We start from the raw sequence: 25545 nt of genomic DNA, 5'->3' as shown, positions 1-25545 counted from the left end.
ACATACAAAGATATAAATATGGTGGTTTGAGGCTCAGGCTGCAGTTCACGCACGCTGAAGGAATGCTGCAGATATGCTCAGGTATTAGAAGCAATTAAGAGTTTAGGTTAACCTTGTGAGTGGTGTCGGCGGGTATTATTACTGTTTACCGTATTATTGTACTGTAAGTCATATGGCTTGAGTGGATAATACCAGTTAATCGTCATTAACCATTGTGTGTCTGTGTGTGTGTGTGTGTGTGTGTGTGTGTGTGTGTGTGTTTGTCAATAGGCTGTCTGTTCTGGTGTACATTTCTGAGAGCTTGTTTCGGATACCAGAGCAGACACACATACACACACACACACACACACACACACACACACACACACACACGCACACACACACATAGCCACGCTGATGGCCCATGTCCCTGTTTATACTAGCTTCTTGTCCGCGCCCAGCTGTAAAAACACTAACCCCACCGAGTGTCAGAATGCACGTGCATTCGGTTGAGCTTCTCTCGGTTGTGCTCGCACGTAGGTTTGCTTGTGTTCACCGAGAATAATAATCCCGAAAGATCCTATGAAACCTTGTCGCAGTTTATTATTATAAATCAATTACACCAAATTGTGGGTGTGCTCTTGCTACCTTTTAATTGACCAAATAGATAATAATCCATAACAAATAAATGCCTCAACTGGCAGGTTTCCGCTGCAAACATGTCGTTGGCCTATTTATTCTTTTTTTCTTCATATTGTTTGATGCCAGTTGTGAGTTTCATTTTGAGTCATGCTCCTCCCATTGCATTACAGCCTCATGAGTCATCCCTAACGCAGCTTACAGTAAAGCGCGCTGACACCGATCAACGGAAGAAAGGAGAGAGACGAAGAAGATGAAACTGATGGCGAGAGACAACGGAAGCAAATTGGGAACAATGCAAAATGAGACTGAAATAGCGAGCGGGAACTGGAAGGCCCCCGTCCGTGCCTTCGCAATCAGATCACTTGTGTGGAGAGCACGGCCGGCTGAACTTTTACTCAGCCTGGAGAGTGAGACGGAGGGCTCAAATTGGCATTGAGCACCTTTGGCTCCGATACTTAAATGGAAAAGTGGATAGCCATTGTGTCCCATGCATTTCCACTCCTGACTCTACAGTTGGATGTGGAGTTGCAGGCCAGCAAATTAATGCTGGAAACAGCAGGAACTGCTGAGCGAGGGCTGAAAACGTGGATCCTGCAACCTAACACATTTTCCTGGACGGTCGTTATGGCTTTGCCGAGGAGGTCCAAGGTTCTGGGCATCCCATTAGCTCAGTGCGTATCTGGCACTAAGAACGCGGTGCCTCGTGCACCTGCGCTGAAGGCTGATTGAAAGAAACGGTCGTGAAGTCAAAGTTAGGTGTCAAAGGTCAAAGGGGAGTCGTTAAGGGGTGAGGGGTGGTAATCCTATTGAATAAGGAGCCACTCTTAGAAATATGTGCACAGCTGAGGATTGCACACTTATGGAAAGTATTACAAATTCTCTTGAATACACATTATGCGGTTCACAGATTCTCGCTCTCTTCCATCAGGGGCGATTGATGGCAAGGATCAAATTCCAAACGAAAAGCAGGGGCTCAGGGCTTATCTTAAGTATGGTGCAATCAGTTTTTTGGCCTTAGTAAATCAATTTTGCTTTGGCTATGGTTATTTACCAAGGAATATTTGTTTTTCTTCACTATCTGCGGCTACCTTGCTATAAGTAGTAGCTTTAGAGACCATGGAATCTACCAATCTACCAAGCTACAGATATGGCCAACGATGAAATAACCCCGGATTCCAAGTCTTACGTTGTGGTGCAAATTGGGCCAAACAAGGTTTAGCACCAAAAAAAAAAAAAAAGAAGGAAGTGATACAAGAAAGGATCGAGTGTTAGGGTTGCATTTACGTAACCTGCAGTTACTCATTCTGTGCTCGTGTGTTTTCTCTTGTGGGCTGACGCGTCGCCAGAGACGGAAAGAAAACAGAGCTCTGCCAGACTTAAGCATGAGTCAGGTGGAGTCAGTCATGGGTGGAGAAGTCTTTTAATGTGCGTGATCGCTATGCAGATCAGCCTTTTTTGGGGGGGGTAATTGACAGAATCTTTGTTAGCCCATGAACTCAAACCTCGCTGAGGGAAGTAGTATTCTGTCTCTCCAAGTGAAACTTCTAACCCGACACCATCACGGCTTCGAGTGCGAATAAGCTTTGGCCGGCATGCTTCCACATCTCCCCTCTTCTGAACGAGTGCTTCAATAATACTCCAAGCAGTTACTGTTACAGCACTGTCTTGGTGGCGGGCGGTAATATTTAATCAAACATTGAGCGACTGCATGGGTGTGAGAGTGGGGACGATCGCAGGGCGTGCGGTTTGAGTGGAAACAGATTTGTCTGACCGGGGCCTGGATATAATAACCCCGAGCGGTTCTTTCTCTGGCGAAATCTGTTGGATTTCCACCGACTTGGCCGAATGGAGGGTTGGAGATCAGGGGGTTGGAGCGACGGAGGAAGTTATAGTCCACGAGTATCCTCCTGCTCGCTGGAGTCTCTGCGTCCGGAGTGCCAGACCGCAGCGGCCGGACATGTGAGCACACGCAAGTTATCGCACTTGCGTAGAAAGCGAATGTGAAAAAGCGCTTCTTTGGGATGGTTTGTCACCGAGCGGAGGGAAGTGATGTGTTTGTTTTTTTTTGTTTTTTGTTTTTTTCCTTCCTCACCTCTTTCATGTCTCAACGGCGTTTCTGGGGAACGGTCAGCGAAGAGAGAGTTTTCTGTGCCGTGTTCTCACTGACCCCTTTGTCCGGTCGAGTCAGAGCTGCAGTGTGTGGCGACGGCATGGGTGAAGCTCCGATTGACTACGCTGGAAAGGCAAACACACTCATCTGTAGACTCACTGTTACACACACGTCCCTGCTCTCACTCCACGCACAGGTTCTCACTCTCTCTTCAACTCAAGATTTAGACCAACTCAAAACTGCTTTTACATTTGTCTGTGGACAGAGGGTGGGGAGGGCAAACAGTGCGGCGGTGGACAAACATCCAGTGTTAAAGCAGTCCGTTACTATTCCATGACTATTGACCACTTCCTAGTATGGCTTTAGATCAGCTTTCAAGACCTTCAATTTAAAAATATGACGTGAAAAATAAAAGTTATTCACATTCACTTTTGGTCGCTGTGCAAAAATGAGCTTTCGGCACAGAAAATCTCCAACATCACCAGCAGTAGGTTAACACTTAAGCCCCTTTCCCACGTGGAATCCGTAACATTGCTGGATAAAAAGTATCCGACAAAGGCAGTAGGTATTCATTCCCACATCCCGCCTCCTTTATGGAAAAGTTCCGTTTGCTGTCTGTTCCCACATAGATGACTGTTACGGATACATTACGTAATGCACGAGAGGAGTCTAATATCACACGAGACGAGGCAACAGAATAGTCTCCTCGCCCCTCCCAGATCTCCCAGTCTCCATTCCCTCCGCTGACAGAGCCCCCGTCCCTGGACGCAATAACCCTAAACCCAATGTTATTACATCAGTGTGATCATTTTCAACCTGTCCTGCGCTCTCTGCCTCCCGAGAAGGAACGTTCTCCACCCATTCCACCTCTCCCTGTTCGCTCGCTCCCTCCAGCTCCGCGCTCCGGTGCAGCCGGCGGGCAAGCCAAGCGCTTGTGCCGATGTCCCCGCACCGCACCCCTAACTCTAAAAGTGGCATATTTTAGAAGGAAAATAAATAACATATAAGAATAAAAACAAATGTCTCCGTAGAGACTGGACTGTGAGAGACTGTGTTTCAGTTTTGTGGAGTGGGGAAATTTCCGGAACGACTTTTATGGAACATCGACACCGGCTCCCATCCCCACTTGACACCAATACGGAACATTTCCGGGAATGAGAGAATGAAAAAAAACAGTGTGCCCAGGAAGTCAGTTAAGAGTGTGTGTGTGTGTGTGTCTGTGTGTGTGTGTGTGTGTGTGTGTGTGTGCGTGTGTGCGTGCGTGCGTGCGTGCGTGCCCCTTCCAGTCCTAAGTAGGCCATGCCAGCCTTTGACAATGCTTCCGCATTCCTCTGCTTTGATATAGTGCTATCTCTCCCATCATTCTCTGAACTCCCTCACTGATTGTATCTGTGCCTCTAAAAGGGATTTTGTGTGTGTGTGTGTGTGTGTGTGTGTGTGTGTGTGTGTGTGTGTGTGTGTGTGTGTGTGTGTGTGTGTGTGTGTGTGTGTGTGTGTGTGTGTGTGTGTGTGTGTGTGTGTGTGTGTGTTGGTTTAAATCGGACATTAAGTGTCCGTTGGGTTGGATGAAGACTGACTGACAAATAACACAGGCCTCTAGTGACGGCGATGCTGATCCTCTTCGGCCTGAGGGACCAACACCAACCCTCAGCACATGTAGGAGAAGCTGCGTGGACACCGGAATCACATGTCAATTTAGTTTCGAAATGTGTTCCTTCATGTTTTTCCCCGCATACTCTATCCTCATTTTCCGTAAACATTACGGGGCAAGGGCTAATTTTTTTTTTTTTTTTTTATGTAGACTGGCTAACACAAAACAGCACAAATCCCAAATACTCTGTAAATAGAACCAAGAATAGATGAAACGGCACCACCGCGCCTTTCAACATCTGTCGGCCTACTGGATCAAACATCAGTCGTATTCACAAAGGAATCTATTTGCCTCGGCCCTGATTCCACATACGCCCAACATTTTTAATTTCTCATATTATTTCAGGAATGGCGACTTGAAAAAAAACGTGTGAATCGGTGGAATAAAGTTATATATATTTTTTCGCGGTTTGTCTTCAAAACTGTGTTCGGTTCCAGTTGAAGTGTTGCTGTTAGAGTCCGACAGATATTCATGAGCCGCTGGCGTTTTTTGAGGTAACCCTTTCCATGTGTCCTCTGGTCATCTTATTCAGTTTTAACATGGCATGTTGGAGTTTGCAGCGTGGAAGGCACAGCAAGCGATAATGTCATTTTTTGTCAGATCTATCCATCTCTCTCCCTCTCCCTTCCTCCCCATACCGGCTCATCTCGCTCTTCATCGACATTGGAATGTGTTTTTTTTTTTTGGTTCCCGGGCCCACATCCCCCGGCATAAACAACGCGTAAACATCTGCCTTCAGAGGCTTGCTCGAAACTTGTCAGCCCACATCACAACAGCGGCGCTCCCTGTCCGCTGCAATCTGCAGCGGGACGAGCCGCCGTGGGGCCGTCAAGTTATTTACAAGTCACTACAGGTTGAGAGTGTTCCCTCGTTATGTGCCTTTTGGCATTTTCCTAACTCATCATTTCATCTGCAGTGGTAGTTTAAATTCACATGATTGGGCTCTGACCGTCATCTTTTGCATGTGTCCCACGAACCCACAAACAGCCTGACGTATACATCTTATTTCAGGTCTTAAACCCACCCATATCCACTTAACCCACAACATCTGCAAGGAAAGAAAATAAAAATAAAATCACCTGTTGGGTCAAGGTCAGTGTAGATAGACACAGTTATTAGGGGGTACCACAGCGGGGCACACGGCACATTTGCCGTCAAGCAAATCCTGTACAGTGAGGTTTCCTGGAATTCCCTGGTGGTTTAGCGAAGGGGAAGCGGCCGGTTTAGAGCGGGACCAGATGCCGAACACATGTGGGCTCAGACAAACAAGAGTCTCACGGGACGGGACACCCTGGGCCTGTCGCCTACACAGCCTACATCCACCACACGCTCACAATGCCCACCCAGAGACCAAATAAACAGCAGCACCGCCCCCAGTCGTCAACCGAAAGGAAGTGACATGCGAAGGAAAAAAAAACGGCGACCCAAACTATTCGTGTTCGTCCAGCCCTGTGAGGTCAGAGCTTGCAATTTGAATCTTTTTAAATTGATCCATTCATTCAGAGAATAGCTTCAGCCGAAGTATGTGGTCGCAATTGCTCCATTGCGCGGCCCAATGTTCGAATCAAGGCATAGGTTGAAAAATAGCGGAGTTTTCCTTTCAAAGAGGGTAGGTGTGTGTACACAGCACATACTGTAAGTCCAGGGGACTCATTGAAGGCCGACAGACTGGCTGTATTTCCCCTGCAGCTTTGGGAGGACTCCCTATTATACATAATGGCTGTGTGTACAAGCCGCCTTTGAAAAACGCTGAAGAGTCTGTTTGTGTTTGTGTCTGTTCGTCTGGAGGGCGGGTATATGACACGTGCTGCTTGACTGCCCACAATCAAGGCCTCATGATTAGGGCAGGCTGCTCCTGACATGCATGTCTATGTGCACAGTTATTTGTGTGTGTCCGCTTACAGTATACTACTCCTATGGGGCACATCTGTGTGTAACTACATGCATGTGCGGGAAACTTTTCGACAAAGGAGGGACTTTGACTTTGCATCGGAATGTTTTTTGCGACCCTGATGCGAGGAGCAGGTCGGATGGGCCCATACACTGGAGCATCTGCCGCGTCACTCTGTCGGACGCCCTGTCTCTCTCTCTCTCTCTCTCTCTCTCTCTCTCTCTGTGTATTGTGCGGCCATCTGGGCGTCCCTGGAGCTGTCCAAGACTAGAAGAGATGTGGTCCGCCTAGCGGGTCCCCCGTGCCAAGTTTCCTCTCCGACACCGAGATAATCTGGCTATTGAGCAAGAAAGGGATGGATGGATGGTGGAGGGAGAGGTAGAAGGGGGCAGGGGCAGGGGGGCGGGGGGGTGGGGGGGGCTGGGGGCGGGAGAGAAAGGAATGGAGTGTGCTGGAATCCCAGACGGATGAAGCGATGTCATTGTGCGAGTGCCATCAGAGAAATGGAATCTTGTCTATTTTGACTTGTGCCACAGGGGCTAATTGGGGATTTCTATGGTAATGACGGTGCTATTTAGGACGCTCGTTTTGGACACAGTGAGCATGCGTTCGGCCTTTAACTTGGTGGTCGGTGGGTATCGATGTGTGCATTATGAGTCTCTCGAAGTTACTTGAGTAATTTGAGTAACTCAGTGCTGGTGGGTGTGTGTGTGTGTGTGTGTGTGTGTGTGTCTGTGTGTGTCTGTATGTCTGTGTGTGTGTTTGTGTAGACTGCAGAGGAAGTCGCTCAGACAGCAGTTAAACAGAGAATGGCTGAAGCAAGGCGCAGTTCGCTCTTCAACGCTCTCCTTCCACCTTCTCAACCAGCGGAGGTTAGAAATGCAGGCCCCCTCCCCCACCCCCAAAAAAAAAAAAAAACGTTGCCCACTCCAACATATTCATCAGTTCATCAAACCTCAATTTGACTTGACCCCCGCTTAAGGGATTGTTAAACATGTGGATTTTGGACTTTTATTCCACCCGCATGGCCCCGACAGACGCAAGTGTAACTAATTTTGGCCTTATTGAACAAGTGTTCCCATTATTTTCCATATGTTTCCTTTTAGGTAGAGCCTCCGTGTGCGTGCATGTGTGCACGTGTCACAGCCCTGGCCTTATGCTGCGTCTCTTAAAAGGTGTTTTAAATACCGGCTCAAAGGATGGCTGACAGTAGTTAAATATATAATGTAAGTCCCAGCCAAACATTTGCTCCGACGGAGGTGAACGTGGAGGAAGTGGTGGAGCTGGAGGGGTCACCACACCTTTCTGCCGTTAAACTCGCAGACAAAATGAGCTTTTTCCAGACCCCGCTCAATTGTGCGTTTTTCGGGAGGAAACGTCTCGATAGTGAAGGCCTCAGCCTTGAAATGAAAGTAGGGGGAGAAAAAAAGAATTCCATGATATCCACCCTGCCCGCCACGGACAAATGGAATGCGCCCGCACTCAAGGTGGCGGTGGCAACTTGGAAACATCTCTTTGGTTCAATTTCTCAACTCCGTGGGCAGTAAAATGCTTTCACGTGGTTGCCAGGGTGGTGTCGACGGAATATAAAGGAGGTGTCAGCTCTCAAGAGAACAAAGGGGAGTGTGTGGAGGTTAACGGAACAAACACACACGCACGCACACGCACGCGCGCACGTCAAAACACATAAAGGAGACGTCCCGGCTCGTCTCAGCATCTCTTGGTCCCCGCTCGCTCCAAGCGACTAAACTGATAAGACAAACACGAGAGACAGGAAGATGCAGACAAAAACAATGAAAATCAAGAATCGCTCCTGCTGGGGATGAGGGTGAGATGAGCACAGACAAGGAGGGAGGGAGGGAGGGAGGGACGGGGTGTTATCCGTCCCCTCGGCATGGGGGTTTTATCTGTTTATCTGGGGGCAGGTGTGAGATCTGCTGCTCGCTGACCTCATTAGGGGGTTTGCGCGATCGTCGCCGTCGGTGTTTTGCGAGCGAGGCGGAGACGGGGAGACGCGGCGGGATTAGATAAGCGGCCGGGGAGCCTGGAGAGATCCCTCTTCATGCCGTGGCCCGAGTGGAATTTAAAAAAACACCTCCCGAGGGTTTCACCACGCTCGCCTCTCCTCCGCCGCTACGGCTCGTCCGTCCCGCCGCACCTTTCACCGCTAGAAGTAAAAAAAGAAAAAGAAAAAGAAAAAGGTGGTGTGGGGGGTGTGAGCGAAGGGAAGTTGTTGGTGTTTGAAAGACACAGGTTTTGGAGGATGATGGAGGGCCGTTAAAGGGGGGAATGGAAATCTTCCTTGCGTCCTGAAACGATACACCGCGAAACAAGTTATTCAAAACCAATTCAAAACCAAAACTGTGTCACTCCTGACTTGAACTGAAATCCATCAGGGCTTTTATAAGGTGCGGGGGGCTCTTAACCGCTTAACCAGCTGAGGTGTCTGCCGTAGAAAAGTTCTCATTCATTCTTGAGAAGTTGATAGATAAAGGCTGAAGTAATACATGCATGCACGTACACACAAAGTGACCTTAGAAGTGCTTCTTTTTTCGTCTTCGTTTTTTATATTCAAAGCAACGTAACTTTTCTACCTTAAAATAACAGCTTCAAAATTATTTTGATGGTACACTGACCAGTAATATGGAGAATGGCTCCTCTTTCTTTCCCACCTTCCCTCTGAACGCCAGTTCTTGCACTATGTAACTTCTGTGTTTGGGTACGAAACCGCGGGAAAAGTGCGTGACGCTTCACGGCACTACCTCACTTCCTTGATGTTTGGCTCCGGTGATTACAATTTTTTAGTTTTTAATTTATTAAAAAAAAAAGGTAAATTATAAACTTTCCGGTCAAAATGTCCGCTAATAATGCTATAACGCCCGGCCCCCGCACCTCAGCCGGAGCACACCGGCCCTCACTTTCATTGCACCACAGGGCTTGTTTCACCCGATTTGCCAGGCCGAGCACATCTGGTACCTTCACCGGAAGCAGGGGGCCGACCCCCACGGCCTCTCTCCCCACGGCCTCACTCCCCACGGCCTCTCTCCGCACGGCTCCCCCTTAGTCGCGGCGAGAGAAGCTCCCCGGGAGCGGTGGACTGAGTTCTCGCTGAGGCGCCGATGTCCGTGCCAGCTCGGCTGTAACCTGGGTGTAAATTATATTTGCATTTGTAACACCGACTGCTATTGAAACACAACTGTGGGAGTTGTGATTTCAGGCTCAGGAGGAATGGCGAGAAAGCTCCCCGCCTCGAGTCGCGGCGCTGATTGGTCCGACTCGAGGCAGCTTGGCGGCGGAAAGGTTTGCTGTCCGCAGCCACGGCTTGACCACGCCCCTCGGTCCGCCTCAGTGACCGATAAGCTTCAAATTTGTCCGGTAAAAGAAATCATTTTCGGACGCCGGACCGAGTATTACGACAGTGGTGTAAAAGTGCACACAGAAGTTACATAGCGTTGTTTTAACTTCAAATTTTAAGTCTTCAAATCTAATGAGATAAATAAATAGTAGAAAAAGACACTCTCCTGGAGCTTTTATTTTCATTTATACTTTTCCACATTACTCTATCTGTTATTCTCATATGAAGCCACAGTTGGAAATGGCTTGAGAACGGTTATAATCAAATACACACGCACACGCACCAATGAGGGCGACGCTTTAATTGAATAAAAATGAAGTGAGAGGCAGAGGGCGAGCAACCTGCTGGACGGCCCCTGGCTCGTGCTGCTCTGGTCTGAAGGCCGTAATTATCTGGCGACCGCACGGTTCTCCTCGTCGGAGAGCGGTGAGGTCAGCAGTTAGCGGGCGAGCACAATGAGGTCAAGTACCATTCAAGCTCTGGCTTGTGTGATCCTGCTCTCTCTTTCTCTCTCTCTCTCTTCCTCTATCTCTCTCTCTCTCTCTCTCTCTCTCTTTCTGTGCTTTGCGTGGGTGTCTGCTTGTTGGTTTCTGAAAATCCGATTGGAGCAACGTTTTTTTCCCACTTCACCTCAGCTTCACCTCCGTCCATCTTTTTTGTCCTTTTGCCCCTCTTCCCTTCCCCTTCCTCCCTCCCGTTCCTCCCACTCCTGTGCTGTGCACGCTGCTGCTTCTCCTCTGGTGCAGAACTGACAGGAGGAAAACCTCCCAGGCCCAATCCTCTAGCTCTGACAGCAAACTCCAAAGACAACTGGGAAAGGCATCATTATAAACACGCATGCACGCACGCACGCACGCGCGCGCGCACACACACACACACACACACACACACACACACACACAGGCCAGGAGACTGAAATGTTTTTTTACAGTCATTTTGGGCTAGAAGTGATCGTACGGGGGATTGTTTCTGGGCCTTCCCTTAAGAGAGCACTCCAGAGAGAAAGGTTTCTTTTCCCTCTTTTCTCTGGTTATCTTCCTCATCCCCGCCCCCCTCTCCCCCGTGGACCATCACTTATTTCCACACAGAGTCGTTTCATTATTTATTTTCTATTTTCTCCCTCTCTCAAGTGGTACGAGGTAAAACGTAAGTCATTATCACCATGCAGTTTCCCCAGCACCGTCCGATGCCATGTAGACCCAATGGGAGTTAGTGTGTGTGTGTGTGTGTGTGTGTGTGTGTGTGTGTGTGTGTGTGTGTGTGTGTGTGTGTGTGTGTGTGTGTGTGTGTGTGTGTGTGTGTGAGCACGTTGAGTTCAGCAGTCCAAACCCCAATCCATAACACTCGCGCACAGTTAAAAGCGGCATCCCACAAGTCGTGTCTAGCCAGTGGCTGTGGGGTTTCCTGGGAGGGGTGGGGCAGTATTCAGAAATGAAAGAAATAGTAATAACGATGAAGAACGAGTATGACAAAGAGAGACACGTATTCTGGGAATGGAAGAATGAAAACAGATTTGTCACTCACAGCCTGCTGTTTGCACAGGAGCCGTGTCCGCCTGTGTCTCTGTAAGTGTAAGAATAGCAATCCCCCCCCCCCCAGCCCACACACACACACAAACCCCTGGTCTCCACTGTGTGTGTGTGTGTGTGTGTGTGTGTGTGTGTTTGACTGTGTGTGTGTTTGACTGTGTGTGTGTGTGTGTGTGTGTGTGTGTGTGTGTGTGTGTGTGTGTGTGTGTGTGGTCAGGATGTGGCTAGCACCTCTTGCTCGTCATCATTTACCAACAACACTGTGCCTGTGGTGAGAGCCCTGCACTCCTCAATGGCTCCGACCAATCTGGAAAGTTTTTTTCTCTCGGTGTTCTCACACATCTCACGCCAGTTTGCTCGCAGCGTGCTACTCGATGCGTCTGATGGTCGGTGGTGGTACTCCATCACTCGGTGGTGCTCCTGGGGAATCTCCACGTTTTGTGAAGTTTGCGGAAAAACTGTGGGTAGGTGTGTGTGTGTGTGTGTGTGTGTGTGTGTGTGTGTGTGTGTGTTGTTCGGAATTATTTATTGATCGCTTTCTCTGCCAACTAACATTGGATTAATCCTGTAAAGGGCGTAGTTGTTGGATATACGACCAGTCTTGGCTCATGTGGAAAGTGGCCAGTCTTGGTGCGTGTGTGTGTGTGTGTGTTTGTGTGTGTGTGTGTGTGTGCGTGTGTGTTTGAAACTATTATTTAGTCATTGTGGCTTTGGGAAGCATTGTGAGAACGCCAGTAGAAGTGGATTGACCCGGTCTTCACTCGTGCTCATGAAGAAGTGCATTAACACACAACACACAACACACAACACACAACACACACACACACACACACACACACACACACACACACACACACACACACAGACACGTACAGTATTTGTGCACGTGCTTGTCCATGCACATGTATGCGGCCGGACGCGCAACCCGGTACTCATCTCCTAAATAAATGTGCCTGCATCCGAAGCAGTTAAAAGGCAAATGGACTCGTACCCGGCCTGTGCTGTCCTAGAGTGGATTGTTTGCTTTGAGTGTTCTGGTTTTATAGTTAGGGAAGCAGAGAGGGATGGAGAGATTAAGTGGAGAACAGAAGTAAGAAAAAAAAACAACTCTCTCGAGGTAAATCCCTCCTCTCCTCTTGATCCCCATCTCTCTTTTTCCGTCTGCTGCTTAGTAGAGGAGGTTTAATGGACTGCAGAGACACAGGAACATGAAGACTCATGAGCTGCATCGCGCGCACACTAACACACACACGCACACATACACACACACACATACGCACACAGAGACACACAAACACACACGCGCGCGCACACACACACGTGGACACTGCTTTATTTGTGCTGCTGCCGCGCTCGGGCTGTGGAATGTGTGAGCAGGTGCCCCCTGCTGAGATGCACACACTCGTCACGGTGCGTGTGTGTGTGTTTGTGTGTAAGGGTGTGTGAGTATGTGGGTCGTAATACTTCGTTTACATTGGGGTAAGAACCATGTTGTTTTTGTGTCTTGGTGGAAAGAATAAGCTGTCAGACACAGGTGCCGCTCTCTCGCTGTCCATGACCTCACACGAGGGGCGTAGCGGACACACTGAGGCTTACAGGATGTTTGGGGTTTATGTTAGAAAGGCGGACCCGGTCACAGATCATCCACATAGTCAGGCGGTGTTGTCTACCATAGTAGTATGCAGCCACAGCAACCCCTGTCTCCATCATAACAATTATCCGGGGTCCTGCAACACATGCACACAGTCTGCCTTCTCCTTTGTTACATTTCTTCACGTCCGCGCCTCGTTTGTCCCTCCCGTTGTCCTCTGAGCCTCCTCTTTCCGGCATCTGAACTCCGAGCCAGACGCAGTCAGAACTAGAATGTGGACGGACGGATGAGATTTTTTTTTTTTTTTTTTTTTTTTTTTTCATCGCCAGAACGCCTCCACGAAGAGCCAGCAGGTGGATCACTAACCCTTGTCTGGAACGTAGATCTTCATCGGCATGTGTTTGTCTGTCATCAACAGAAACACAATGGTCTTTTGTCTGTCTTTAGTGTCCTCTTGCGCTCATCACCGCATGGGGCATTTTGTTGTCAGAGCGACGCGAGGAGGGGGCCGGCATGTCTGTGTGTCCGTGAGTGTGTTCTGTCGGTGTGAAAAGTACGGGGTCAAGAGGTGACATCACCAAAAATGGGAGGCTCTGCCTTTTTTAGTGGCTTCCATTTAGGAACGGACACTCCCTCTCCATCACGGGTACCAGAAGTGGTGTGTGTGTGCAAGAATAGGGCGAGTTGTAAACCCCAATGGGTGCGACGGGGGTCATCCAGCCAGCTGAATAAGGGGGTCAGGCCTGGTTACAGATAGTTTACTGCTTTGTGCCGAAAAGCTGGGACACCCCGGCACGCCCTACAGCTCCCTAACACACCCCTGTCATCTTGACAGAAGACGAATAGACGCGCGCACACACACACACACACACACACACACACACACACACACACACACACACACACACACACACACACACACACACACACACACACAAAAACGAAAATTCTGAGTAATTGGAGACAGTTTATGGTGTCCTCACGATCCCTATGTCCTATTAATGCTGGTGGGTATTCCGTTTAAACCACAAAACACACACACACACACGCACACACCCATTATAGCAGCTATCTGTCACTTTTGTCGTGTCATATTAGCATCTTGCTATTATGTTAATACGGGTTTGTGATTTGTGTGTATGTGTGTGTACGTGCGTGTGTGGGCATATAAATCAAAACTCCAAATGTGTCCAAGGCTGGGTGGTCTGCCCGGGATTTATGTCGCTCCAGCATGGCACTCTTGACACATGTGCCCATCCCTGACAATGATTTCCAGCCTGATCGTTTATTGGACGAGCCGCCATGACCACTCTCATCGCTCAATGTAACCAACCAAATATGCCCCCCTCCCCTCCCCTCCTCCCCCCAGGACCCCTGTCTCACCTCTCCTTTGTCTATCAGGTTGACGGTGTGGTTTGTGGTCAACAATAGCACCGACGACCCTCAACAGCTGTAGATTTACGGACGGGCCCCCGACAAAGAGAAGCGACCAGGGCCTTTGGAACAAAGCCCCCCGTGCCGTGCTGACCGCTCACCGTTGTTAAACTCTGCTGAGCTGTGAAGCGAGAAGGGGAAATAGTGCCTACTCATTCTCTCCATCTGTTTTCTGCCTATGCACAGGGCAGTGGAAGGGTGGAGTGGATGGATGGATGGATGGTCTGATGATGGGGGTGAGAGAGAGAGAGAGACCTTTTTTTTTTTTTTTTTACTTTTAAGTTTCCTTTCTTTTCAGTAAGTCATGTCACAGCAGCAGCAACTTGATCACGAAGGAACCAAAAAAACACCAAAAACCAGCCGGGAGACAGCTGGGAAATAGGCAGCAAGAGTACACACACCCTTCTTCAGAGATAACTAGGTGCGCAGGGATCTGTTGGTTTCTTCAACAGCTGTTCACTATAAGGACAGCTCCCTTAGAGAGAGAGAGAGAGAGAGGGAGAGAGGGAGAGGGAGAGAGAGAGACTGATATGGCCGGAAACTCTTAAAAGTGCTTTTTTTGGGGTGGCTAATCTCTCAAAACTATACCTCCTCCGCTTGTTAACCAAATTGACTGCTCTGCAGCGCTGAGGCAGCCATAGCTAAAGTGCTCCGGAGCTCTCGTAATTATATGCCTATTTAATATATTCTCTGTAACACACGCACACGCACACACAAGTTGCTGCCAGAAAGTGAATTTCCAGTCCACCCTAAAACAGTCTCTCTTTGAGAGAGGAAGCAGAAGAAAAGTTGAGAACCAACAGCCCTAATCATAGTTCCCCTCTGTTCTGTTCTGTTCTGCTCTTTTTTTCTTTCTTTTTTTTTTGCCATATTGACTCAACCCTGCGACACAATTTCACTTTTGGAATGTTAATGAGCAGAAATCTGCTTTAGGTTTATAAGCGGGTGGAGCGGAGATCTGGACGCAGCTCTTTGAAAATGTCAACCCCCCCCCCCCCCCCCAAGTCCTCGCCGGGACCGTGAGAACCTCCCGGGCGACAAACGGCGCCGTGCAAAGGGTAGGCAGCTCTGTGTTCAGCTTCTGTCCCGGAGTTGCTGGGAAGATGACGGTACCTGCGACATCTGCGGTGCGCCCTCTCCGACGGGCGGGTTAGGGAACACATATGTCAGAGAGAGGGAGAGAGAGACAGAGAGAGAGAGAGAGACAAGCCAGAGCTTGAATGGTACTTGAGTACTTCAGTTAGGGGGATAGGGTGATAATGAACAGTGGCTTTTACTCGTAAACAGACACGCAAACACTCACACACACACACACACGTACATAACCACACACACACACATAAACTAAACACAGTCACAGGTTCTGGGCTGGAAGTTTTGACGTTGCCCTGTGTTCAGAGTTTGTATGCCCCTTCTCCTCGCTTGAAAATACCACCGCCAATGCCTCTCTCTCCCTCTCTCTCTGAACACACACCGTCATGGCAATGCATGAGAAGACAGCACGTGCCAGAATCTTGTCAGGAGGATTTGTAGGAATGGCTCTTGGAGTGAGGGAGAGGTGAGAGAGGGTTTTCGATCGGGGGGGGGGGGGGGACTGCTCTGACTCCCGTAGCCAGCAGAGCAATAAAGCCCCTCATTCAGAGCGCCTGCTTCCCGCTGACACCCCCCGCCCCCCGCCACCCCCGCCACCCCCATCCACACCACCACCAGGAAAAGCAACCGCCCGTTGGTCGGCGAACCATTGAGTTAGTGTTTAAACGCCGTTTAATTTCGTGGCTGGGGGGGTGGGGGTGGGTAGTGACACGAGAGCAGGGATGGATATATGTGTGGACACTGAATGAGGGAGGAAGGAGCTTGGACGACTTTGTAGACGTCGACTTAATTTTCAAGAGACGGCGAGGACAAGGGTTGGGCAAGTGGAAAGTGTGTGTGTGTGTGTGTGTGTGTGTGTGTGTGTGTGTGTGTGTGTGTGTGTGTGTGTGTGTGTGTGTGTGTGTGTGTGTGTGTGTGTGTGTGTGTGTGTGTGTGTGTGTGTGGAAGTCACTCAATGAATGTGTTGTCTTGCAGTTGTAACTGAGGCTCTCTGTGTTCGGCCTCTATACACTCCAGCTGAGAGAGCGTGAGCTGATCACACAGATTGAATGGGAGCAATTAGCCCGACACACACACACACCCACACACACGCACACATATGGGCACACACACACACACACACACACACTCATACACCCTCAGACACACACACACACACACACAGACACACACATATACACATACACATGCACACACATACACACACAAACACACAGCCCATTGACCATAGTTTCCCTTGTTAAGGAGCGGTATAGAGGGCAGCTTGTTCTTTAAAAGAGAGATTAACCACCTATTTTCTAAAGGGGCAAATAAAAGTACCAGCCTCACAACGCCTCCCAACCAATAAGCTCTGGTCTTTACGATGGTCAAAGCAAAGTCACGGCGGCTGCCGACTCCCAGTCGACTCTCAAGGGTCACACAAACTGGAATCGTCCCGGAAACGGAACTTGGACGTAAGCGGTTTGACCTTCTCTCGGGTTGAAGCTTGATTAACGCCCGCCCACGCAAAATTGCGCCAGTGTTTTCATCCGTCAGCTAGCACCTCGCTTCCTGGCCGTGTTTTGGACGATGACATCATTCCAATAATAAAAGCTTATTCAATGATGACGGGGCTATATGGGCGGTTTGAGGTTGGGATGTTTATGTACGTATGCTTTCTGGCATGTGTGTGTGTGTGTGTGTGTGTGTGTGTGTGTGTGTGTGTGTGTGTGTGTGTGATACTCCTCCAGCTAACTCATTAGGGGAAAACCAAAGTAGTGTGTCGCCAGTCCCCTCTTACTGTACGACGAGCCAGAGAATCTTGTAAAACGCCCTCCTCCAATGGCGAAGCTGCACTGTCACTTATCCCCGGCTTCTATGTAACGTGAAGCGGCGTCACATATGGCGGCGTGGAACGCTGAGGGAGACTGGAAAGCCGCAGGCACCGCAGTTGGCCTGGAATTTGAAGTATAAAAAGAGAGAGAGAGAGAGAGAGAGAGGGTAGGAGCAAATCGGGGTGGGATTGTGTGAAAGCTGAAGTCATGTTTAGGATTAGGGCTGGTCGCGCAGAGCAGCTTACGGTGATAGGTCTCTGGGTTGGAGGAAAAAAAAAAAAAAAAAAACAAAGCCAGACCTCCTCAGGTCTTTCAGTCATCATCCCTATTTCTGCCTCTATTTCTATGTGCGTCTGGAAAATTATTATAGTTTGGTAGCGGCCGAACCCGAACCCAACCCAAATAAATGGATAACATCTTTCAGAGAGCATCAATTCAAGAGATGATTGTCCATTTCTTTGATTCAGGAATTTAACTTAACCACTATTGCGTGGTAGCAGACTGAGCAACAAGTAACGTTACCCCTCGAAGACAATAAAAAGTTATTAAATGCCGTGATGCAAATGGTGTCTGGTACCCTTTGCCCACAGATTTTGAATCTCTGCTTATGATTCATGGGCCTCGAGTGGAGGGGGATTTTCTCTGCCTGCCCATTCTGAGCGTTTGTCTCTTCCGTGATTAACGACGTGTGTGGGTGTTCTGGCCCATCGGCTCAGGGAAGCTTCCGTCACACTGGAGATAAGGTTACTTCCTCTTTAGGTCCAAACTGAGGTTGAGCTCTGACCCCTGACCCCCACGCAGCAAGGAGGGCGGCAGGGGTGTCAGAGGACGTTGGCCGGACCCCCCTTTACTCGTCCATCACCTCCTGTGATTTATCAGGCTCAAACAGGCGTTCTCGTGTGTGTGTGTGTGTGTGTGTGTGTGTGTGTGTGTGTGTGTGTGTGTGTGTGTGTGTGTGTGTGTGTGTGTGTGTGTGTGTGTGTGTGTGTGTGTGTGTGTGTGTGTGTGTGTGTGTTTGTTTGTGTTTGTGAAAGAGAGAGGAAGGTCGCCTCATCATGTTTTCAGTCCATGTTCTCCAATCTCAAATGAAATACATGTTGATTCAGTCCCAAAACAGCGTGGACTGAAACATGGCTGTCACCGGCTCGGACATTATGAATGCTCCTCTGTCTCTAATGAATTAAGAACACACTTGCATGCGAACATGTCAAACGAGAAATTATTTTTAGCTGCTAATGGACCACTTTGGCTTTCTAAATGCCCCTCTGTCCCCCTCAAAGTCTCTTTAGAAGCAGGCGAGCACATGGATATTTTTAACCAACTCCTCGCGCCGCACACAGTTGCACAGCCATGCACACACTCACACACACTGTTACTGCTTTTTGATAGTCCTTTGATTAGAAATAAATACATCTACATAGTCACAAATTACAAAGAGAAGTGAGTCCATGTGTATGTTACTAGGTATGTATGCTACTACAGTATGTATGAATTCATTTATGCATGCTTGATTGTATATCTGTATACTGTACGTGTGTGTGTGTGTGTGTGTGTGTGTGTGTGTGTGTGTGTGTGTGTGTGTGTGTGTGTGTGTGTGTGTGTGTGTGTGTGTGTGTGTGTGTGTGTGTGTGCGCGCAGCTTTGTTGAGTGGGTGAGAAACAGGTGTTTTGGAGCTTTAAAGGGTTGATAACATGAGGCCATGGCTTTGAGTGAAAGATCACATCTGGCCCTTGGATTCCATTGTCATGAAATGAAACAGGAATGTGTGTGTGTGTGTGTGTGTAGGGGGGGCATTGCTAGGGTAAAGCACATCATGTGTTCGTTAAATAGAGAATCGGATCAAAAGGGGATGGGGTTGGGGGGGGGGTAATACACACCCTTCTACTACCTTGTTGAGCACAACACTGCTATTGTAAAACCGCCCCAACCTCCCGCCTCCATCCAGGGATGGGATGGGACAGGCCGGCCCTGCTGGCCCAGAATCAGAGCTCTTTTCTGGCCAGGGGAAGTGGCTTTGAAGCCCCCTTCCTCCAGCTGTCCGATTCCTCAACCCTATAATGAATGAAGAAGCTGTTAAAGGAGGCTAGGCAGGTGTGTGTGTGTGTGTGTGTGTGTGTGTGTGTGTGTGTGTGTGTGTGTGTGTGTGTGTGTGTGTGTGTGTGTGTGTGTGTGTGTGTGTGTGTGTGTGTGTGTGTGTGTGTGTGTGTCTGGGTACCAGCATGCCAATAGCATTTTGACAGCGGCAGGAACAAACGTGATTATGTCTTTCACACACACTCTCGTCCCAGTAGACAAAACAAAGTAACACACACAGACCAATTAGGTCCAAGGAATGTACTTCTTGTTGTGTGTGTCTGCTGGCTGTGGGAAGAGACTGTGGGAAGAGAGATGACAGCCACAGCACGAGGAAAGAATACACCGACATACAAAGACGTAAGACGCGCTCAAAGTATACAGACGTCGCCTTCATGTTTGGGGTATTTTTTTTTTCACACAAACTAATTACTTGCTTTACTTTTTTCTGATGTAATGTTTTTGATTGGAAGCTTGCACGCCAACGCAAGTGTCAAATACACTCAGTATGCGTGTGCGTCATGTACACAGTTCAAGGTGATTTACTGCGGGGTGAATGGTCTGCGGGGGTTTGGGAGGAGCCGTAATACGTCTGAGGGAAGCTCTAGTGGGGGGTTTGCAGGCACCGCCGCTCGGCTCCGTGGTGGGGTTCAGCTGTGATTTGTTGCCGGGGTCCCCACATTGACGCTCGCACGGTCAACCTCAGCCCATGGAACCGTAGCGACCGCGGCAGAATGAATCCCTTGTGCCGCGCTCGTCCTCGCTGCACACTCCGATTCCTGGTCTCGGATATTCCTGGTCTTCCACTCCTCCCGAGCTTCCTGCTTCCCTCCTCAGTTTTTCTATCCCTCCACTCCGCATGACACATTCCCCAGTCCGGTGCCTCCCCGAGCACCCCTGATGGTGGGGGTGGTGGTGATGATGATGATGATGATAATGATGATGATGACGATGACGATGACGAAGACGATAATGATGAAGAAGCCGTGGTGGGGCTGCAGCTGCTGTTTGGGCTGGTATTGGTGGTGGTAGAGGTGGAGAAAGGGCCCAGATGACGCAGGCTGGGGTTGAGCGGTGAGGCCAGCGCAGGGTGGGACTGTGGGAAGCATTAGGGCTGTGGTGGTGGTGTGGGGATGTTTGGCTGAAATTTTGATAGAAGGAGGCAGAAGCAGCTGAAAAAGACTGTTTAGTTTATTTTATTTTTTGGGGGGTAGGTGGACTAGATTAGCATTTCCGGAGACTGCCACTCAACTCAAGTCACCGGAGCTATTTAAAACCATGTAAAGTATAGAAATGTTTGGGATGGTTCTTTTAAAAGGTGAGGGAGGGGGTTGCAATGAGATTGCTGTTTTGGGTGGGCTGGCAGTGATCCAGCTGAGCTTCACCTCCCCAAATAGTTCTTAGTGTGCTTATTTTGCTATACTGTAAATAGCATTGGTGGCAGATATGGTTATTTTTACATTATTATTATTATTATTATTAATCTAGTGGGTATTAGGGCTGGACAATATTGACAGAATCAAATATCACAATATTCTTTTACAAATACCTCAATATTGATCATTTGACGATATTTTGGGCTTGACTTTCATAAGATATTCACACTCATGAAAGGTTTAAGAAACCATCAGTAATAATATGGATATTATGACCAATCAGGACAGCTAGAAGAACTATGAAGTTCCGAAAATGGCATTACTTTTAAAGCCTTAAAGACAACATTTAACTGTATTGTGCCACGAGAACCAAAATCCCAGATGATATTATTGAGATATACCGCCCAGCCGCCGAGTGGGAATAAAACTTCGTTTAAAGACATGCAAATGGCTGCAGCACGGAGGCCTCAAGAGCATCGATGTGCTGATTCCGTGCTGATTCATAGACTGGCACCGTATTAATCGACGCAGGCTCCACCCGCTGACACATCAGGTGTTCCGCACTTCCTTCTCCACCACTAATGCAAAATAACTTGTTAAAATGGCCCCTCGGCGTCAGAAAAGGATGTTTCCGAGTGAGCTAATCAGGTCCCATCTCGGTTGGCCAATCACGTGACGTTATCTTGTCTCATGGAGGGTTACCATGGTTACGGAGGCAATAAACCTTGGGGGAAGGGTTTGTGCATCAAGTCAAGGCCTTTTGGAAAATAATGGAGACAGAGAAAGCCAGACCATGTCTGCTAAAGCAGTTGGCGCACCAGATGCTTGAATTTGACTTTATTCATTGATGTTATTCATTGATTTTTGTGTTTGATACATGAGCGTCACCCTTTTATCCTTTCGTCCTTCAAGATTGAAATAACATTTTCGTTATTATCACAGTGAATTTTTGCCTCCATGATTGTCGTACAGTACTGTACATACATCAGTATGACCATACTGTATGTGTGTGTGTATATTTACAGTATATGTGTGTGTGTATATACACAGTATATAAACTATATACGGTATATATTAGTGGTCGTCTGATATGGGTTTTTTCAATGGCCGATACAGATATTTTGAGAGCAGGGCGTGGCCGATGGCCGAAATATAATGCCGATATCATGTTTTTTTTCTCTTGCATCTGATAAAATCTGTTATAATAATAACAGATGAGACATAAAATTGCTGAACTTAAAGGTACATTTATATAACACTAATGTTATTGTCTGCATTTTTTCTGCAGTGCACTTATTGAAAAAAATTTAGCGACTAAATAAATGTCCACAGGTAATCAAAAAAGTAAACTTTGTCAAAAAAAAACCCCAAAAAAACATGTATCTAAAAATGAATAATTCTAAACGATAAATAAAATAATAATAACGCCGTCATATTAAAGTCTTTTCGGGAAATACAGTCTACCCTTAACAGAAGTGCAGGGTGTATTATTTACAAGGAAAGAATTTGTCGTCAAGTTTTTACTAAATTAAGTCCCATGGCAACGGAGAGACGGTGTGACTTGGCACGGGACACACTATGTTTGTAACGTTTGCAACGAGACGGAACGGGACAGTCCCTTAACTCAGTTGTGTTTAAAAAAAAATGTTAAAGTTTAAGTTGGAAAACACAAAAATAAATAGATCTAAGATAAAATGACAGGAAAATCGCCACGGGAACACACGGCGCAGCACAGTCTGGAGGAGAAAGGGGAAAAATCCACTCCAAATCTCGAGGTTAGGTTTTACGTTCTGTCCCAAATGCAAAGTATTTCCAAACAGCCCTCCTGCTGATTTCTTTCAAAAGCGGTCACGGAGGCTCGGCTCTTGCCGTCTTTAATGAGCTAACACCATAACGAGCCGAAGTGAATGAGACTAGTGAAGACAGTGAGTGAGAGGAGACAGGGCTATGTGGGCACCGCAGTGTGTGTGACCCTCTGTGGGAGAGAAGAGAGAGCGAGGAAGCAGCTGCTACCGGTATATCCATAGTACGGAAAATGAGTATTGAAACCCTTTCAAATATTTAGAAGCCGTGTGTATAGGAAAATTTTAGTGTCAAAGTATTTGTACAGGAAAATATTAGTGTCAAAATATTTGTGACACTAGTCTGCAGACATTTTTTGTTTATCGGCCTTGTGAGCGCAGGCATTGGCCAGTGGCCATTATGTCAAAAATGTGCAGATATCGGCCCGATTAATCGGTCGACCATTGGTATATATATATATATATAGTGTGTCAGTAGTTTTTGCTTGTTTACTATTTGTTGTCAAATGTATGTGTGTGTTATTGTATGGTGTGGTACCTGCAGCCGTTCCCACTGTGTTTTGAATTGAGTCCCTACATTACACTATATTACACAAGTCGGATGCTACAGAGAGAAGGAATGAGAGAGACTTGTGGAGGAAAGATGTAGTGTGGGAGCGGACTCCCTCAGGGAGCCTCGCTGCGGCGTACTAAACGTGGCGTCGATTCTGTCAATGGGATCTGGGCTTCCATCCCTTTTCCCCTGTTTAAGGTTCTGCTTTCCAGTGAGCAGATGCTTTCCTTCTCCGTGCTCAGCGTCATAGGAACAAGCGCGTATCGTAATAAGATTTAAGAAAAAAAAAAAACATGCTGTAAATGTTAATGAAAGGTGCTGCTCCAGCAGCGGCATTCCTTTCTCAGTGAATTTATGGAGCGTTGGATAAACAGTGGATATGTTGATGATGCAGGCGTGGCTTACTCTTCCTTTGGAAAAAGCAGAAAAACCCAATTCGCAGAACCTTTTTTTTTTTCCCTCCTTAAAGTGGAGTCAGGTTATTTATGTTTGCTGGTTTTATATACTGTACACATGTCGGCAGTTGTCCTGTCAGCGTTCTTGCTGCGAGCCTCGCTATGTTCGAATGAGCGGGAGCTCTATGGGGAAATGTCATATTCCTTTTAAAAATAGAGGAGAAGAAAATGGGCGGACGACAAGAGAAATGAGGTTTGGCACCCACCTTACAAACTGCTACCGACCCTCTTTCCTGTCGCATTTCTCTCGTCCATTTTCTGTCATTATGTCCTCTGGTTTGGCCGGTTACTCATCGCCGCTCCGCGTGCCAAAGTAAAGGTCAGCTGCTGGCCAACTTTTTTGGGATAGAAACACAACAAGCAGGAACACTCTTAAGCCCCGTCGTCTCCAGGAGACGACGCCCAAGCACGACGCGGAACAGGGGCGAATGGATCTGCGAGCGCCGCAGCCGCCTTGCGCGGCGTTTCTTTCTGTCGCCGCCACCAATGCCCGCGCTGACACTTCATGGTTACGTAAAAAGTTATCACCTTGTCCACAATTACTCTGACAACCGAGCGCCGCATAGAACAGAAAAATGAACCTAGTTTTATGGGGGTTACGTAAGGTGTCATCATTTGTCGGCTTGATTACACGGGCCGAGGTTATAGAATGACACTAGATGTGACGGCTGCCCTTTAAGTTGTTTTTTCTTCTACGTCGTCCACAGTCGACAGATAGTGGGGAAGAATGACAGTTTCACCTTTTTTGTTTTTTAGAGATCCAACCCGGCTTGCCAGTTCCTTTCCTCCTGTCGTAGCGCATGTAAATAAAGGCCATATAAGGCGGCTTGTGGAGTCAGGGTTTCATCCGGTGGTGGTCTTTGACCCCCCCCCCCCCCCCCCCGCTCAGTGCTGTCTCAACACTGAGTGTCGACGCCCTATTATCCACATACCAAACTCGGACCTCACTGACTGTCCCACCTGCCGATGCCGCTTCCCGAGGAGACTGGAATATGTTGTGCCGCAAAGACTCGAAAAATAATAGTTTCGTTGAAGTCACTTCACCCATTCTGTCCTTTTTTCAGCGGGCCTCCAGTAAAAATGAGTCCTTAATGAGGTTAATCTTTCTTTGTATTTTATATATATATATATATATATATATATATATATATACACATGAATATAATATATTTTAATTATATATTATTGTAATACATTTTTTTACATATCTGTAAATATAATATATTTACACTTTTTAAATTATTATCCCAAATTATATGTATATATTTTTTTTAGCTACCAGAAGTTTTTTGTTTTTTTTGTTTTTTTTCAAGTTTTAACATTGCTATGTGCATGTGTCTTGTATATATTAGCCTGATATTGCAGTGTGCTTTATTTATTTTCCTGGATGTGTTGAGGGGAAAGGTCTCTGGTTTCTGCGTATTTATTTGCCTTTTTCCTTTTGTTTCGTGGGGCCCTCATCTCACACGCGGGTCCAAGAACAGACACAGTGTGTGCACGAGACCGGGAACGCAGCGGAGCTTCCGATGGAGGCTTGGGATGAGAGGTTCTTTTGATGTTTGATGCATTTACACACAGTCACCTCAGTGACCAATTCTCCATGTCTTCTTCCCCCTCCCCTCCACCAGGCGTTCTGTCTCTCCCAGCCCACTTCAGCCCCTACACGGAGGGCCAGCAGACCACGGTGGAGAGCAGGGAGGATGCCTATGCTCAGCTGGAGCTGAGGACCCTGGAGCAGTCGCTGCTGGCCACCTGCGTCGGAAGCATCTCCGAACTCAGTGAGTGGACACGGCTTCATTTATGTCAACATTTCCCATCCGCAGACCAAATCAATTCTTAATCTTAATCTCTTAACGGTGAAGCTAATTGCCGAGCCGTTGCTTCAACAAATACGAACGTAGTGTACAGGAAAATGGTCGGGGGCGAGTTAAGAATGTGTGTGCTGACTAGCAAATGGGCTAAAACGGACAAAAAGGAGAACAACTCTCAACAAAAGTAAGAATGACCCTTCATTGAGAAAGGCAAAACAAAACAGATGAGTCGTTATTTCAAAACCAATTCACACTCCCGATGTTTGTTCAACCCGCCTCTCCTCCCATCTCCACCATCTCCAGAAGACAGTAAGCAGATTGTGTCTTCCTCTCTTGCCAAAATCTCTATTACTGCAGACATCACGTGGGAAGCATTGAGCGGTGATA

General features: G+C 47.8%; 1 protein-coding gene across 3 annotated transcripts in view; it reads left to right on the top strand.

The window, feature by feature from the left end:
- Nucleotides 1–25545, top strand: part of abtb2b (ankyrin repeat and BTB (POZ) domain containing 2b) — a 51152-nt gene that overhangs the window by 5078 nt on the left and 20529 nt on the right. For 2 of the 3 annotated variants that reach the window (XM_080001908.1, XM_080001907.1), the window contains exon 3: nucleotides 24976–25125. In XM_080001908.1, coding sequence (XP_079858034.1) covers nucleotides 24976–25125 — 150 coding nt within the window. Of the gene's footprint in view, nucleotides 1–14294; nucleotides 14419–24975; nucleotides 25126–25545 lie in introns of those variants that run through there. The other variant, XM_080001909.1, reaches the window with a different exon arrangement.

The sequence above is a fragment of the Zeus faber genome (genome assembly GCF_960531495.2).
Source record: "Zeus faber genome assembly, chromosome: 6".
NCBI lineage: Eukaryota > Metazoa > Chordata > Actinopteri > Zeiformes > Zeidae > Zeus > Zeus faber.
The sequence above is the reverse complement of the archived record's forward strand: the minus strand, read 5'-3'. Positions and strand labels throughout refer to the sequence as shown.